The 18,562-nt window shown below is 42.6% G+C and overlaps 1 protein-coding gene across 1 annotated transcript; it reads right to left on the bottom strand.

Moving 5' to 3' along the window:
• Nucleotides 1-4,219: 4,219 nt before the first annotated feature.
• On the bottom strand, nt 4,220-15,478 carry Sfrp4 (secreted frizzled related protein 4). Its single transcript, XM_004840278.4, has 6 exons — nt 14,479-15,478; nt 12,584-12,664; nt 12,425-12,490; nt 10,335-10,533; nt 7,895-7,958; nt 4,220-5,073 (listed from the first exon to the last, which is right to left on the bottom strand). Exons 1-6 carry the CDS (start codon nt 15,155-15,157, stop codon nt 4,888-4,890), a joined length of 1,275 nt encoding a protein of 424 aa, XP_004840335.1. The 5' UTR covers nt 15,158-15,478; the 3' UTR covers nt 4,220-4,887.
• Nucleotides 15,479-18,562: the final 3,084 nt, after the last annotated feature.

Genomic DNA, 18,562 nt, shown 5'->3' with positions numbered 1-18,562 from the left:
TGTGGCTTTAAACAATAGGACCTTCCACATTGCTCTCCAATAACACTTTAGTGACATCTTATAATTATAAAAGTATCACGTTTCTTAAATAACATATGCACAGTATTCAAAACCTTTGTGGTCAATCAATGTGGGGAGTCTTGGAATGTGCTTTCTAGGATTGCATCTGGTCATCACTAACATATTGTTAACATATTAGTGAAGGTGTGGATGATGGAAGAATCAAATATAGCAAAACCATACTACTAGGTTGTATGTTACGAGCAGGCCTGATACCACCCCGGTGAGTGGTCAGAGGTTAGGATTAACCATGGTAGCCATGGGTCTGAGGGCTCATTGAGTATTGTCCTGTAGGCCAAGACTAACTAGGAACGTGAAGACATAAACTTGAATTAAGGCTATGGCAAACTCAGGAACAGTGAATAAGACAAAGATGGCAAAAAGAAGACTGGTTCAAGGTTACTGGGACAAAACCCTTTGTGCTTTGCATGCTTTTATGTCTTATTTTTTCTTTTTCTGGTCTTGAGATTTTGATGACAGTGGAAAATGATGTGTATCACAAAATCTGTCCTACCCTGTCATGCCTTAGGAAACACATTTGAAAGTCCATTCACACAAATAATTAGAAAAATCAACTGTTACATTCATGCCATAGGATGGTAACAAGTAAACATGCTGTCAGATTTTTTTTATATGGAAAGATTTTTTTATGTACCAGGAATTGAACTCAGGACCTCATGCTTGCCAGGCAGGCGGTGTGCCACTGAGCTACGTCCCTGGCTATGTGGAAAGATTTTAATGCTGCATTATCAAAGCCATTCACCAAAACAGGGAAGAGGTCAGGAAAGAGTCACGCCACAATGCTAAGCGTGACATATGAAACAACTTTGATATATTGGGTGTCTTTATTTCATCTTTTTTTTTTTTTCTGTCTGTTTCTTGGGTAAGGAAAAGTGGGGGTATTTCATTGCTATCCTGGAATCAGACATCTCCTTTGGGGTCCTGATATTAAAATAGAAAACCTACCCTACATATTCCATTGATAAGAATATGGCCTGGTTCCTTATCAGTTAAGTGACACAATTACCAATTAACTAAACAATAATGTAATAGATCTTTCAGAGTAAAGTGCTTCTCAAAAATATTTCCCCTTTAGGAAATGTGGTCAGTGTTAGCATACACCAGACTATAATCAAAAGCTGCTCTGAGGTGACCAGTGAGTATTCCCTTCAAACTCCCAGATTTATGTTGCAAAATCATTAGTGCATGATCGCCTGGTAAATTAAAATTTAGTAACTCTGGGGTCAAGCGCTGTCTCACTCTGTGTGGGGGGCATCAGACAAGTCCTCAGGCAGCCTTGCTCCAGTGAAGCAGAGAGTGACTTCTGAGGTCTCCTTCACTCCTCATGTCACCATTCCAAGTAATCACTTTTGCCTTTTGCATTGGTGACAGCAGCAGGTGGAGACTCCTAGCCACAATATCCCTTTCTTTTTTACTCAGGAACTGGTTGCCCCAAACAGTAGCACCCCGGAGCTGGTACAAGTGAGTTTATTGTGAGGATGCAACAGAAAATCTATGGATGTTGCAGCACACAGACCAAAAGTGTGGGTAGACCAGAAAGTGTGGTTTAGAACTGGAAAGTAAGAACTAAACCTGATAATGTAAGTTTTCATTGTACCTTGAGAGGGGATTTGTGAAGAGAGAAATCTACTAGTTTCTTGATACCCTCTGATTCTTCAGATTCTCTAGTTAACCTGTTAAATTATTATATTTGATTCTTTAGGAAATTAAGGAGATAGCATAGGGCTTTTCCCAGTAGTCAAGAAATCTGTCTGTCTGTCTCTCTGTTTATATCATCTACACATCTAGCTCTATCATCTATCTACCTACCTACTTACCTATCAATCCATCCATTTATCAATAGACTATATCCCCTTTTAGATGTTCAAGCTTTCAATTATGCATCTGCCTGGACTGCTGAAAACATGGATGATGCTATAGTTGGTGGCTTACTCATGAAAGGAAGAAGTTCATCAAAGGGGGCCTCTTGTGCCAAGCTCACATTCATAAAATTATGGAGAAGAGGGGTTTGGGAAGCCAGCACTTTGCCAGTTCAAGCAGTCCACAGCATGATGGACAAGATAGTCAAGAATTTTCTATATTGGGCATACTTCTTGGCCCAGTGATGCTACTTAAACAAAATTATCCCAAGGAACTAATTAAGGATGTGCACGGACACTTTGCTCCCCAGATGTTTGGTATGTTCACTTAAGGGATAACCTAACTGCTCAATAGCATAAAGGTTTGTTGACTGATACACAGAACTCAACACAGCCATTATAAAAGAGGTGCTGTTAGCTTTATTGACATGAGGGCTGATCTCAGCAAAGACCTGGGAGGAGGCAGACTTTTTTGGTACCCGGGTTTGAACTTGGAACCTTGCACTTGCAAGGCTGGTGGGACCACTGAGCTAAATCCCCGGCCCCAGGAGGCAGACTTTTGAACAGACCTTTATTTTTTTTGAATCGCTATGTAAATGTATGGGAAACACCTGAAGAATTATATGCCAGAATGTAACCGTGATGACTTGTGTGTCATGGTGAGTGGGATTAGGTAGTATTTTAATCCCATTCTTTTTGATTCTGTGCATTTATTGAGTGCTTACAGAGAATACATGTTTACTGTACTATTAAAAGAGCAACAAAATTGTGGGTTTGTTTTTTTTTTGTTGTAAGAAACCCAGTTAACCAGTTAACCACAGTTATGACATTTGTCAATAAAGTATTACAAAATGTGTTTTTTCCTGATTAAAAATCCCAAGAACTGCAACTCTCCTTTCCATATATTTATGTTTATCTCCCTCTCACATGTATTTAGGTGAAGAAAATATTTTAAGTGAGAAAACCAAATTTTTGAAGCTCACAAGAGGCCACTCCCACACTGGTCTCTTCTCTCTAGGGCTCACTTCGACTTTTCATAATAACCAGTTGGTGGCCTGGTAAATCTATATCAATCAATCAAACACATAAAGGTACCTAATTTAGTTAAGATTTTATGTAACAATATATCATTGCAGTAAAATATTCAATGCTTAGATTTGTAAAGTCATTCTCAAATCCTTATTACATTCAGTTTTGTTCCTTAAAATACTTATATATAAGTGTTTTCCTCCTTTTCCACAGAGAGTAATTCAATTTCTGTGTTTTTTTCTTTGTTTGTTGTTTTTTTGGGGGGAGGGGGTATCAGGGATCGAACTTGGGTCCTTGTGCTTGCGCAGCAGGCGACGAAACCACTGAGCTAAATCCCTGGCCCTATGTAGTTCCATTTCTATCCCTCTCCCCCATGGAAGTGCTAGTTGCTAAGAAGGTAAGATAGGCTGCCTGTGGCTTTGCATGGCTTTTCCAAGGGTCTTTGAGTTTGGATGCTATGCAGAACACCTAACAGGCTTTCCTTAAGGGCCAAGGAGTTTTGGCTTTTATACAACAGGACTACACGCTGAGCATTTTATTGACACCCTCACTTAGGTGGATCCAGGGGGTTCCTTTAGCCTTGGCATCCTGAGGTAGCAGCCCCAGCTGAAGCTTTCAGAAGGTGCTGGGCACGCATAGCAGATTTTTCGTTGGTTCTTTTCCTCACTTTCCCCTTTGGCTTCCCATCGCGAGTCACTTTTAAGTCCCAATGACTACAAAGGTGAAATCAAATCCTCTCTTTAATTATCTTATATGAATGGAGCATGTTAACTTACCCTCCCCCCCAGGAGCAGAGATAATGGCAGATCTCAGGGGGACATAACTCTTAAGCTTTCAGATAGTTCTGCTACCTCCATACAATGTGGGCAGACAAGTGGCCTCTGTCCGCTCTCCCAGGCACAGGGCTGGTGTGTGGTGGCTGTCATAGCAGGCTGAGAACCGGCCTGGGAGTCCCAGCCTATCATGGCCCCAAAGTCATTGCTGTAAGTGCCTGGATTTGCAGAGAGAAAACTCTCCAGTCTAGCAATCACAGCACTGGGGTGTCCTGAGCAGTTAGACGAGTCTCACAACTCTTTTGTGGGTCTAAAACGCTGAGGGCTGACCCACGAATTTGCACCTACATAATACGGATCAAATAAACTCACCATTTCTGGCTCTTCACAGAAGACACTGATACAGCATTGCAACTGTGGGATCAGAACATCTCCACCATGGCATGGTAACCAGAAAACAAGAATCAGAGCACTGTCTCTCTGCCTCTCCTTTTTATTTATTTGTCATTATTATTTTAGTTTTTAGAATTTGTAGCCAAAAACAGAGCTGAAAGTCTTCTTGTAAACATGCATTACAATTTTCCACATCCTGCTTCTCTAGATTTTTCAAAAAGATCCCCATTCATCTCCCAAATCCTCCTGCAGATAATAAACACAAAGATCTCTGCAACATTCATTTCACTTGCTTTCTTCAGAAGCATTATAGTGTCAGTCACATTGTAAAGTATCACTAATGTTCTATCAGAAGTCAAACAGAAATAAAATATTTTGTCAAAAAAATTAAAGTGTTTCTTTTCAAATATGGCATTAATTTTACTATGCGCATATTAGGTCAAACAGTAAGAATAAAAACCTCTTTCCTCTACATGGAGGTCAAAAGAGTGTGCACCACTCCGTACACAAAAAAGCTTTCGACAAGCTTTAATTATTACACCTGCCATGCCAGAGTGCCAACTACCCATATGGCTTGGAGTGGCTTAAAAGGAAAAATGAAAGCAAATCATTAAAGAAAATGCTGCAAGATGCATCTATGAACAGGACTGCAAGAGTCCTTAAGGCAAGGGGCGTGTGGCCTTACATCAGCTGTCCCAGGCAATGCCCAGCCTTGTGCAGTAAGGAAGTCTCCATTTCTGAAAGCAGTTAGCTCACGCTTTTTTGGAGTTTGTCTTCTTTTGTGCGCTTCTAGCTTTAATGTTCTTCTTATGGTTGGCGGGTTTGGGAGCAGGTGGCTTTCCCTTTGGCTTGGGGGGATTACTATGACTGGTGCGTCCAGCTGTTCGCTTCTTTTCCTGAATTGTTCTCTGCTGTTCCCGCAGCCTCTCTTCCCACTGCTGGGAGGCAATTTGTAAACATGACTGTCAGAAACATCTCGCCCTTCTGCACTTTCAGGTAACATCTGACATGATCCATGCAATTTTAAATATCAGTGCATTTTTTTTGGTACTGTAATATCACAACAACTCCACAATAACTACCCCCATGCTGAGCACTTACCATGTACCTGGGTGATCTGGAAAGCATTCAATAGATGATTAAGTCTCCACATATGTTCATTTATTTGAAACTCACAAAAGCAATTACAGATGTCACAACCAGTAAACAAGCACAGAGAGGTTATTTGAAGAAGGCTACATAGCTGGTAAATGTCTGAGCAGGATTCAAATTCGCCACTGTCTCCAGAGCCAAAGGTCCTCTCCCCTATATTTTTACCACTTTTATACAACATTCCTACCCTGCAAAGCCTTTGAAAAAGGCTTTGATAAGGCTGAAAGAAACTTGCCCAAACTCACCAGCAAGTCAGATGATTCTTATCATACTCACGCACTCACATCCAATGGAAAATGGAAACCCGCCTACATCTAGTACAAAAGGGATTCCCAACCTTGTTGACACTAGGGTCTGGTTTCATGGAAGACCATTTTTCCCACGTGGGTGGGGTGGTGGTGATGGGGGGTGGTCCCTGGCTGATTCAAAGGATTCAACAACCTAGACCATTCACATACACAGTTCACAGTAAGGTTCGTGCTCCCATGAGAATCTAATGCTTTGGCTCAGGGAGTAGGCAGTGGCTGCAAATGCAGATGAAGCTTCACTTGCTTACCTGCCACTCAACTCCTGCCGTGTGGCCTAGTCCTTAACAGGCCAAGGACAGGTACTGGTGCATGGCTGGGAGTCAGAGACTCCTGCAGTGCAGTATCTTCCCCTTATCCACTGGGGATATGTTCCAGGATCCCCAGCATGTGGTGGAAACCATAGATAGTACTGAACTCTCTGTATACTATGTGTTTTTCTGTACACACATGATAAAGTTTAATAGACTATCATAAAAATTAACAACAATAAAATAATCATAACAATGTACTATAATAAAATTTATGTGAACACAGTCTCTCCCTCTCAAAATACCTTATTGGATTGCACTGTGTTTTTGGACCACAATTAACCCCAGGTAACAAACCTGGTGGGCACAAAACTGTGGATAAGGGGGCCAGGGATTTAGCTCAGTGGTTCTGCCACCTGCCTCAAAAGTGCAAGGTCCTGAGTTCGATCTCTGGTACCAAAAAAACCCCCAAACAAACAAAGCTGTGGATAAGGGGGATTAGTGTGAGCTACTAAAGTGTCAACTACCCAGGCTGTTGGAAAATCAATCATTCTGGATAATCAAATTTCCCTGAGAACAAAAGATGTATCCTTTATATCGCTCATGTATGACACAACTGAAAGCGAGACCATTTGGATCGACACTATTTATGCTGGGACACGTGTGCTTCTTCTTTGTTAGGGTCTGTTTTACTAAGCAAAACGTTTGAGCAGTACCATGGGCCAGGCAGAGTTCTAGGCACCAGAAATGCAATAAAAAGGAAAACATTGTTCCTCCCCTCCTAGGGGACATTCTAGTCTATTAGAAAATAATAAATGTATTACTGTATGCTGCTATTATGTAGTGACTTTTTTTCAAATTCTTGCTGAAGTATACAGGAATATTTTCTGCCAAAGTGAATGATCCAGAGAGCTGGGATTCTTGAAGCTTTCTTTTCCTCAGCAATCACAGGTCCTTCTGGTCAACCTGCCTTTCATGGATGCTTTTCATCTACTTTACACTTGGAAACCAGATAACCAATTCTGCTAGAACTTTCTGTCTAGCAACACTACTCATTTTCTTGACCACCTTTTGAGCTTTTCACCATGTGTTTCTACCTCAGAATTAGCAGAAGAGTATTTAGTTCTGTTACGCAGACATGCTCTGAGTAAAGAATGCCACGGTAAAAATGCATTCTCTGTAAGCCAATTACTATTATATACTCTTGCCTTATCCAAGAATTCTTACTCATATGAACTACAGAACACAGGCAGGAGCAGTTCCTTTTGTGAGTCCCAAAACAATAAATTCTCCTGAGTATGTTTAACCTTCTTTTCAGGAGAGGGAGTGCTTTAAAAATTTCAAACCAATTACCTGATATCTTTAGTTCTGGTATGATTTCTTATATTGGAAAAAAAACATTCTAACTCCTCTAATTGAATGATCAATATCTCTATGATGTTCTCATAAAAATTATTTGGCCAAAGAAAAAAGAATTATTTGGCCAGAAAAGTTACTTTTTGCATATAATGCTTGACAGAAGTCTGTTATTATTTTAAATATGGGGAAAGATTCTGCTATGTATAGTGATAGTATGAATTTTACAACTAGGTATCTGGACTCTTATAAATACAGTATATACTGGCTTTAGTCCAGTAGATTCTGCTAAAGTATTTTACTACTTATTAAAACAATTAATGGTAATAAATAAACAAATAATTTTTAAATTTGGAAATCACTAGTATATTAGAATTGAATACAACTGAATCAACTCTGAATTCAAATGATAAATTTCTGATAAAATTCCTAGTAACAATAGGTATACTTCTTTTTTTTTTTTTTTTGGTATTGGGAATCAAACTCGGGACCTTGCACTTGCAAGGCAGGCAGTGGAACCATTGAGCTAAATCCCCGGCCCAATAGCTATATTTCTTAACTACTTATTCAAAAGACAAAGATTGTTGCTACCGCTGGCTTCCACAGGAACTTGCAGTTGAGACAATGTGAAAAATTCCATAGAATTTCCTTAATGCATTTATTTCCATATTCACAGTGTTGCCAATTATACTTACTATGGATCTTTTACTAAGTTGATCCCTCCATTTTTCTACTAAGCAATTTTCAAGAAGCATCATCCTGAAAAAGGGTAATTTATCTTAGAAAGTAGCTTTTGATTGCAAAAGTAAAAAGCTTAAAATACAGAAAATTATAAAAACATTATTCAATAACCTTTATCTTCATCATCCACATATCTTAAATTTATATACTGTTGGTATTTGCTTACATTCTCCTGTGTCCATGTGTATATATATGGACACACACACACACATATATATTTAGATCACATTGCATATTTAGATTATACTGTTCACATTCAATGATATAATGATAACAGCTCAAAAATTAAACAATATAATATTATAGCTATGAATATCCACTTAATTATTCACTGCTACTGAACCCTCACTTCCATTTATCTATCACTGCCAGTGCTATGTTTAATATCTTTGCATATAGTAGTGACCACTGACCTATTATTTCCTTGGGACAAATTTCTAAAAGTACAATAATTAGGTCAAAGGATATTTTTTAAAGATTTTCAGTATACAGTGCCAACTTCTTTTCAAAATAGCTGTTCTCTCATACAATCTGCGAATATTATCAGGTAAAAAGAGTCTTTTTGTTTGGTTTTTGGAATAAAGAAAGGACTTTTTAATTGTTCACTATTTGCATTCTTTTCTGGAACTACATGGATTTATGCATACATATTTCTACATTCTAATACTGATTTTCTATAAACTCTTTATAGAGTATGACCAATTCTTTGTTACACCACCTCAAGAATTTTTTCAACCTTTACTAGCCTAGTTGTATTTATGACTTTTATGTACATAATATTATATGGTTAAATATGTATGTTGACATAGCCCTTCTAATTTCTTATATTAGTTTTATGTTTACAAACTATTTTGCCTTTTGAATATCACATATTTAGTCACTTAATTTTATGCTCCTTAAGTTTTAAAACATTTGCCAATTTAATCTACTTGAAATTTATTTTATAGCTCAGTGTAAAGTGAAAAAGCACACTATTTTTCCAAATAAGTATATGTGGAACATGAACTAACACATTCATTTTCTATCAATTTGGTATATTTCTTTTATAATAAAACATCCTATTGCCATCTGTTTCAATAAGTTTTGCTCTGTTATATTTGTTTACTCTGCACCACTTGTTTTTAATAAATGTTAAAACAACATTATGTTTTAGCCACTGTGTGAGTCTCATGATGTATATCTCTTCTAATTTTGGCCAAATCTCCTTTGCATGTCCTTACCAGCTAATTTTCCCAAATAATCATCAGTATCTTTTGTGAACACACAGACCCAGTCATCCAAAAATATTTGTACTAGGGTGGATTTATAATCCACTCATCTGTCCATACAGAATCGAATGGCTAGCAACCTACTCTCCCCACTGCACTGAGCACTGTAGGAGATAGGAACAGCATGTAAGAGAACAGCCCAAAAACATTAATTGCCTCTGAAGAGAGACAACATATAAGTAGGATGGCTTAGAAGTCAAGAATACAAGGTGGCCTATGAGGAGGGATATAAGTATTAATGACATATACAAGAAATTGTCCAACTGAGGTCAATTTTAAAAGATATTTTTGTTTTCTTTTTGGAGGAATGGAGTCTTGGCTCTCAGCAAAAAGAAACAGCTAAGCACACATGGCAGAAATTGAAAGAATGACTTGTTAGATACAAATGCATGATTTTCCTGGGTAGCATATTGTAGTAAGTGATAGCGTCCATCCTGGAACCCGGGCTGATGAGTTTGGCTTCATTACAAAGATGCACGGGTGCTATGAAAAAATGCAGGAAAGGGATATGGAGACAAAATCTCCCAGCTTCAGAGGTGTGTGTGTCTGTGAAACATACTCATTGCTTTATACTTTGCCTGGTGATGACTTGACAGACAGACACTCTGAGATTTAGAAGTCACCTTGCTTTGTGTATGTGTGTGTGTGTGCACAAGTGAGTGTGTGTAGCATGTGTGCAATGTATTAGGAAAACATGTGGAACTGTAGCCTCAGACGGCTACCTAGCTCACCAGTAAATTATTAAACAGACCTTTAAAAATTTAGTATCGTTCACAATAACTTTGATTGAATGATTTGAAAAGAACTGTTCTTACTCAAAACAGTTTAACATTTCCTATACATTCTTGAAATCAGTGAATTCTGAAACTGATTTTAAAAGATTCTATGAAAATGCTCCTATTTTTTCCTTTTTCCTTTGTTCTATAAGAAATTGATAATTGGGATATTTAATATCCTATTAAAATGACTTATTCAGAAAGAATGGCCAGGGCCATTCTGTTCTGCGTAGGTGTGTTCCTGTGTGTGTGTGTGTGTGTGTGTGTGTGTGTGTGTGTTAACTACAGCTCCTAAGTGAGCTCCACGTTGTGGATGCCCCGTATGGGTCCCTGCACACCTCCCTGCTAACCTCGAGCGCCACTCGTAACACATGATGAGGACATCCTGATGGGGCAGGATGTGAGGACACTGGCAGGAAGAATTCGTGATGAGTGGGACTTGTGTCCGAGGGATGGGCGATGAGGACTTGAAGATCTCCTTGACATCCACCACGGTTGTGACTTCATTGCAGCCACTCCGCTGCACGGCTTTTATTTTGGCATGAATAACTACAATAAGAAATCCATGTAAGTACTGCTGAAGCCTTTGGGGGGAAATTAAGACAGGTATATTGGAGCCAAATCCTGAGCTTCTCTTAAAGAATCACTCCTGTAATTATGGTCACGTCCCACCAGTCCCAATGCAGGCAAAAAGCCCACACAGTCATAGGCTAAATGCAAAACATTCCATATTGTCAACATTGTCTAAGAAGTTCTGAATCACACTACAGGACGGAAAAGCTCTGCCTTGAGGTTAGCAAAAGTTTCAGAGAAACATTTATTTATTTCTGCGTTCCCTTGTGATGATTTGGAGTGAGTATCACCTATTCTCAAATTCTGTGGTCACTATAAAGTTTGCATTCCCTCAACCACTCCTCTGATGCTTGACCTTATTCTGCTTACCTGAAAAAGTTATTAGCATCATAACATCTTTGAACTGCAAGGGATCTCTGAGGATTGCTGTTCCCAATCCTTTAATTCCCAGACTGACAGAGGAAGGCCTGGGGTGAACTGTTATTACAGATGGCTGCTCAAGTCACTGTCTTTGATCAGGTTTTAAATTCTGACTTCTTTCCTTCCTTGCTATTATTCCTGCCTCCTGTGGACTTGTAATTAGCCTAATATGGGACCATCTTGAATCCCATCCTGAAGCTGCCTTTTGGAGGAGCCAAAAGCACTTGAATAGAAAAATGTTTCATCTGGGCCGGGGATTTAGCTCGGTGGTTCTGCCACCTGGCTCGCGAGAGCAAGGTCCTGAGTTCAATCTCTGGTATCAAAAAAAAAAAAAAAGTAGAAAAATGTTTCATCTTCAAGGTTGCCACAAAACCACGACACCCCATAGACCAGCTTGGCAGAGGAGCTCTGATAACACCTAGGGCTGTTTCCGGGTAGATGAGGGACTATGTAAACCTGATTAAGATCCACATAGGTCAGGTTTCAAGAAAAAAACCTACTGCAAAAGAAAATGTACTTATTTTGCTTTTCAATCACGTACTTATTTTGCTTTGTGGGATTCTCCAAACTGACCGTTTCAGTACAGGCTATTTTTTCAGATTTCTGTACTATTGTGATCTTCCTACTATCATGTGTGATATATAATCTAAATTTCCTTACTGATAAAAATTGCATTTTGACATATGAAAGCTAAGCTAGCAAATACACTGAACACATTCCCCCAAAACAGTTTTCTGTTATTTGAGCAGAAATAATTGAAACAATGCCAAAAATATAAAATAGCCCAAGTAGAATAAAAAAATTTAAAGAACGTATTTTTAGTTAAATGTACCTTCAAAGGATGATAGTAGAATTAAAATTAATTAAAACATTTAAAATATGGTTAACTTTTTTCTTCAAAGAAAGTGCTGAACAGTTCTATCAAATAAGAGGGCATTTATTTTGATACTGCAGCCATAGGTTTTGTAATTAATATAATTTCTTTAAGATGTTAAATATTTGTAGCTATTTACAGTAAAAGATACACAGGCTGATCTTAATTCTCTGGGCCATAAATCATCAAGGCCACAGACCTCCAGCCACAGGAAGAGGTTAAAGGAAGAATAAGGGAGCCAGGATGTAGCTCAGTGGCACTGCACCTGCCTGGCAAGCACAAGGTCCTAAGTTCGATCCCCAGTACCAGAAAAAAGAAGAAGAAGAAGAAAGGAGATTTGCTCTTTACTAACAGCAGTTCTAAGATAACTGGAGCAAGAACTTCAAATCTGCTCCATGTAACTGCTGTCACCTGGGTCATTTACTTCATTTTTACTCGATTTACTCAGAAAAGCAAGATCTCTTATAATTGTTATTGTTCTGTCCAGAGGCTATATACTCAGTTAGGAAAAGCAGCAGCCTCATTTACTCTGTGTCCAGTCCCCAACGTGAACAGCTGGGCGCGATGACTCACCATAGCTGTAGTTCTTGCTCAGGTACGTTGCCAAAGTTGGCTTCACTTTCTTACACTTGCACCGATCTAAAAAATGCCAAGGGTTAAAAAAAAGTTGCCAAGGAGCACAGAAGTCACTGTAGGGGGAGTAGGAGAGGGAAGGACGGAGGCGGAACTGACCAGGGCTGAGACGTTTGCAGTCGACATCCAGGGGCATTTCGTGAACCATCATATCTGGGGTGACGTCCAGCCACTTGGCGTCTGAAACACACACACGGCCACATGGGTCGGTCAGCGAGTGGGGCTTTCGCCCAACTTCAATAAGGAACCATCTGACATGGCACTAAAGAACAGTACTAAAGAGTAAAGACAGAATTGATGGTCAAGTACTTCTTCCAGAAGAACATCCCGGCTAAGAAAAGAAGTCCGAAAGGTGACACTTTATCTCCCCAAGCACAAAGTGATGCCACTGTAAACCCATCTAACCCACCTGGATGAACGGCATCTCTCTCTCCCAAAGCTATGATTTTCCCAAAACATTGATTTTCTACCTGATAGTTTAAATTTTGTTTTGTTTTACTTGGATTTTTGACACAGGGCCTTGCTATGTAGTTCAGGCTGGCCTTGAACTCACTTGGTAGCTCAGGCTGGCCTCAAATTCATGGCAATCCTCCTGCCTCACCCTCCTGAATGCTGGGATTACAGAGGTCCACTACCATGCCCAGTTGTTCATGTGATAGTTTAATCAAAACAAACAGAACATTTCTAAATCCCTGCCTCACATTTTGCAGGCAAAAAAAGTTCACAGCTGCATAACTGACACCAAGCACTACTGGATGGTGGCATATGCCTGTAACCTCAGCACTCTGGTAGGCTGAAGCAGGAGGATCACAAGTTCCAGCCCAGTCTGGGCAACTTAGTGACTTAGTGAGACCTTGTCTCAAAAAAAAAAAAAAGGGGTGTGTGTGTGTATGAGAGAGAGAGTGTGTGTGTGTGTGTGCATGCGTGTGCACGCATGTTGGAGGTAAGGATGCAGCTCAGTGCAAAGGCCCTGGGTTCAATCTCCAGTGCTGAAAAATAACTTAAACAATAAATATATGTTTTTAAACTTTGAATTAGAGAAGAATTTCAATTTGCCTCTCCACTTCACTGCTCCTTGTTCATGGATAGCGCTTGCCTAGAGATCGCGCATAGTCAACACATCATCTCTAATTGGGAACAACCTGGCTCAGGGCAGCCTGGATAAAAGAATGCAGACCTAGCCTAAGGTTTCATTTCAAGAAGTGAATTTGGTCCTGTTCCTTACAACAAAAGCAGCAAACTTCACAAAGAGAAAGGAGGGAGGTAAAGAAGCCGAGACTGAGCTTAGCTAACATGTCCTTGGCCACAGGACATGCCTTGGCTCCTGGTCAGTAACTAGGAGAAGGAGGTCACCATTTCCCAGGGTTGCTGCATCCACAAACCTCCCTCCGGGTGGGGTAGAGAAGGAAAAACCGTGACTGCTCTTTCAGACCTTTCAAACAGGAGCAGCTACATGATTAATCCCTGCCTGGTGGGATTGACTTAAGAGTTAAACGAGTCAACTCATGTAACAGGCCTAACACTACACACACACACACACACACACACACACACACACAAACACAGAGTTGTATCTGCTATTACTATTTCTGTTATAATTGTAAATAAAAGCATTGCCAATGGCTCTCTTGTAACCAAGATTGATTGACTGACTGTGGTACTGAGGATGGAATCCAGGGCCTTTGCACTGAGCTACATCTCCATCTCTGTATTAAATTTAAAGACAAGGTCTCACTAATTTTCTACATTGCCCAGGCTGAGCACTATCTTGCCCTTCTCCTGTCTCAGCTTCCTGTCTCAGCTGGGAGTGAGCCCTTTTTCTTCCTTTCTTGGGGCATCCTGCTCTTCCCTTACCTCGCAAAAGTCCCTCCCAGTGCTCCTCCCCACCCCTCCCACTCCTCCAGGCCTGGGAAGTGAACCAAGTCCAAGGGGCTCGCAGGTGGCAGCCCCAGCCCTTGGCAGTACCTCCTGCTGCCCTGCCCTCCTTGCCTCACCGTCCGGGAGGTCGGTGACGATGGCCTCAGGCGAGATGCACACGCCGCGGTCGTAGACGGGCAGCTCGTCACAGGCTAGGCTCTCTGGCCAGCTGTGGTTGTAGAGGTTCATGAGCGGCTCGCAGCCGTCGCGCGCGCGCTGGCACACGGACTTGCAGGGCTTGATGGGGTCGTGCAGGAACTCGAGCGCGCAGATGGGCGCGTACATGGCGCAGAGGAAGAAGCGCAGCACGGCGCTGCAGTTGGCGTCCACCAGCTCCTCGTACTGCTCGATGGCCAGCACGGCGTTCTCCTGCGTGCTGTGGTGCAGATGGTTGGGCATCCGCGTGAGGTTCCAGGGCATCGCGCGGCACATGGGGATGCGCACCGCTTCGCAGGGCGCGCCGCGCACGCCTGGCGCCAGGCGCAACCAGAGGAGCAGCGCGGCGAGGACGGAGGGGACCATGGCGCTGCTGTCGCGCTCCGCGCCCCGCTGGGCCTCGGCAGCCGAGCCTCCCGGGAGGTGCAGGAGGAGCAGGAGCAAGTACTCGGGGTCTCCGGAGAAGTACTCGGGGTCTCCGGAGAAGTCCCCGGTCCACCTCCGCCGAGCTCCGCCGTCGGGTGCACGGGCACCAGCGCTCGGCCTCGCCTCGGGGGCGCGCACCGCCCGGGCAGCTCGGAGCGCAGCCGGCCCGGCCATGGCGCGACCTATTTATCCCTGGCTCCCCTGACGTGGGCCGCGCACTCCCGGGCCGCTCGGCTCCCCTCTGCCCCACCCCCGACCCCTCCGTGCAGAAGCGCTGACATCATCGCCTCCCGGCTTTGCATGGTCGCGAAGTCCTTCCTTTTTCTTAGGATCGAGAGAAAAAGACAATCTGGCTAGTCCTTCTGGACGCCGGATACGGGAGGGTGCAGGAGAGAAATGCAAGAGAAAGAAAGGCTCCCTTTGCTCCCTCGGGCTCGGATTCTCCCCCAGCGTGTTGGGGGGTGGGGGGTGGGAAGCACAGCGGCTCTCGACTTCGGAGGCCTGTTTGTTTTGTCCAGTAGGGGGCGTGAGACGAGCCGAGCAGGGACACAGTCGGGCGGGGGGGGGAGGCAGACAACTTTATATAAACCACCCCACGCGCCCTGGTTCTGTCCCGCTTGTTTTTGTTTTGTTGTGGTGGTGGTGGCAGTGGCAGGGGCAGTGAACATTCGCTCTGGCTCAGATTTTTGCAGAATCGCACTTGGGTTGTGTCTGCACCAGGAGCTTAACAGGAAGGCTCAGAACCACGAAAGCATACTCTAGCTTGAGAAAGGTCTAGCAGCAGTCTTCATATGAAGTGATCTTCATCCTCACACCCTAATTTTTTAGGCTGGGAGATCGAACCCAGGGACATTTACCACTGAGCTACACCCCAGACCCTATTTGTTTTTTTATTTTAGAGACAGTGGCTCACTAAGTTGTCTAGGATGACTGTAAACTTGGCGGTCCTCCTGCCTCGGCCTCTCAAGCAACTGGAAATAAGAATGTTGATCTCTGATGTACTTGGAAGTGATCATTTGAATAGGAAGCTGTGTACTGTGGAAAGAGGGTAGTTTGTTTCTTTTCTCTTCTATCTTACTTGCATTAGGAAGAGTTAAGACCAACTGCTGGACCCATCCACTCCCCACAGAAAAGGGAAGCTTCATTGTTGCCAGCATACATCAGTTTGTGAGCAGTAAGACTTCTGGTGTATATTTGGTTGGGGCATTAGCAATGGGAAACATTACTATTCTCCGAATAGCAATCTTTAAAACCATAGTTCAGTTTGAAATCTAAATTTGAGGCTGACATTTTTTTTTCCTCTCCAAAGCTCAGGCCCACAAAGTTAGTTTAGTTTGACCTTGACCAAGACTGAGGACTAAGATAGCTGAGAAAATAAGTATTACTGACATTTATTGGGCCTCTACAATGGCCCAACCATGGAGCTAAGCACTTCAAATGCTTTTTTTTTTTTTTTTTAAGGAACATGAGTTAAACTGGTTAAGCTAAAAGGATAAATGAGACAAACACATTTCAGGATTCACCAGTGGAGTCCTGATCTCTCTGGGGACAGCCCAGGTCCATGGAGAAAAATATTCTGGTTTCCTAAAGCCACAAAGATACCAAACTGGGTGAGGAAACCATCAGGCAAGCAAAGTGGTTGCAGGTGAAAAATCAGGACATTTTCAGCAGGGAAATCCTAGGAGTCAAAATCCTTTTTGTGACAGAGACTTTCAGCATGGGTTCCTACCGGGGAGAAAGCAAAGGGTGGACCTCCCTACCCTTTTTCTATGAGTTGTTTTGAAGAGGGCAAACTTAGAGGGAGCTCAGACTTTAGCAACCAGTTTGGATTTCTACCTTTGTTTATGCCAGTCCTGAGGCCCCAGGCTTCAGGGGCCTCTCTGATGTTCCCTGATTGCATGTCCTTTACACACGGGTGATGGGGAGTCAGAGTCCTTCTTTGGAAAGCTCTTCGCTTACCCTATTGGGGCATGGTGTTATCATATTTCCCTAAAATAAGACCCAGCTGGAAAATAATCAGCCTTGGAAACTAGAGATCAGAAATGCCAGGGCCGGGGATTTAGCTCAGTGGTTCCACTGGCTGCCTTGCAAGCACAAGGTCCTGAGTTCGATCCTCAGTACCAAAAAAAAAAAAGAGAAGTGCCAGCTCTAATCAGCCTATCCTTGCCTTATCTATCTTACAGAGTAGCCACCAAGCAAGAGAACAGCGATGGCAAGTAAGGCAAGGACAGGCTGACTGGGGCTGGCAGTTTTGATCTCAAATCTTCAAGGCTGATTATTTTCCAGCTAGGTCTTATTTTGGAGAAAAGAGGGCATGTCTCTGGTCTCTCTGCAGAGCTGGAAACAGCAGGCTGCAGACCCATCAAGGGATTTTGCCATCTGCCCTTCCTCTTCCTGCCTCCCCTGGGGCCTATGAGTCCTGGACACCGGACTCAGGGACTCAGTCCATTACTGCAAGCTGAGCAAGCTCCCTCCTTCTGGGGCCTTCTCTCCAGCAAACCCCTTCAGGCTCCTAAGTGCCTGCTTCTCTGCCCACCCTTGAAAAGCCTGGGTTTCATCCTCAGCTCTTTTTATTCTTAACACATGCTACTCCAGGTTTTTTCAGTTTTGACCTGGAGGGCTGGGGAATTCATTGCCCAGTGTCCCCCGGAGAGTGGAGAGCCACTGCTCTAAGAGCTGGTGTTCTACTCTGGGGCTTCAAGTCCTACCTATGTGGGCATAGTTTCTAAAGTCCAGAGCCCTGCTGCTTTCTGGAAGTGTTTGTCCACCTGTCTCCTGGGTGTCTCCTCCTGACTGTCCCACTGGGATCTAAAGTCAGCTGCTCCTAGCTGGCATTGATCTCCTTTCCCCACTAGCACTGAATCCCAGTGACCCAAGCTAGAAATCCTTACCCCTGTGATGACTGACTGATTGATGGAAGGTTACTGAGGACTGAGCCCAGAGCTTTCACACTGAGCTATGTCTCCTGCCATTTTAATTTTTTATTTTGAGACAGGGTTTCCCTAATTTGTCCAGGCTGTGTTTAAACTTGCAATTCTCCCAAAGTGCTGGAGTGAGAGGCATGCACATACATCTGAGTCCCTCTGAAACTAAATCCTTCTCTATTAAGATTCTCAACCTTATTTTTCCCTCTCCTTCTTCTGACCAGTGTCTTAGCTCAGCCTGGATCTCTTGCCTGGATTATGACACTTTCATGCAAGGTCTTCTGCCTTCTCTCTGGCCCTACCCATTCACCAGGCTGACAGCTCAGTGCCTTCTTAGCTAAGTACATACTTGATGCCCCTCTCTGGCTCTGAATCTATCCATGGGTCTCTGAATCCATCCATGGGTCTCATCATCCTCAGTATTAATAACAAAAATCCTTAAAATGGATTTTAAGGTCCTGAGTGATCTGGCTCCAGGGTAGTCTTCTGCTTTGTGCCTGAACCCACCACTATGTCCTTCATTCAGAAATGTCCTCACCTGACTCCTTCATCCTCCACATCAAGTGCTTGTAAAGAAGCGATGAACTTGGAAACTGAGGTCTTTTTGAAGTTGCCATCTTTTAAAAAATTACATGTTACAGAGCTGAACATCACT

Source organism: Heterocephalus glaber, unplaced genomic scaffold (assembly GCF_053883595.1).
Source record: "Heterocephalus glaber isolate CG9 unplaced genomic scaffold, H.glaber_assembly_v1.0 deba00001610, whole genome shotgun sequence".
Classification (NCBI taxonomy): domain Eukaryota; kingdom Metazoa; phylum Chordata; class Mammalia; order Rodentia; family Bathyergidae; genus Heterocephalus; species Heterocephalus glaber.
The sequence above is the reverse complement of the archived record's forward strand: the minus strand, read 5'-3'. Positions and strand labels throughout refer to the sequence as shown.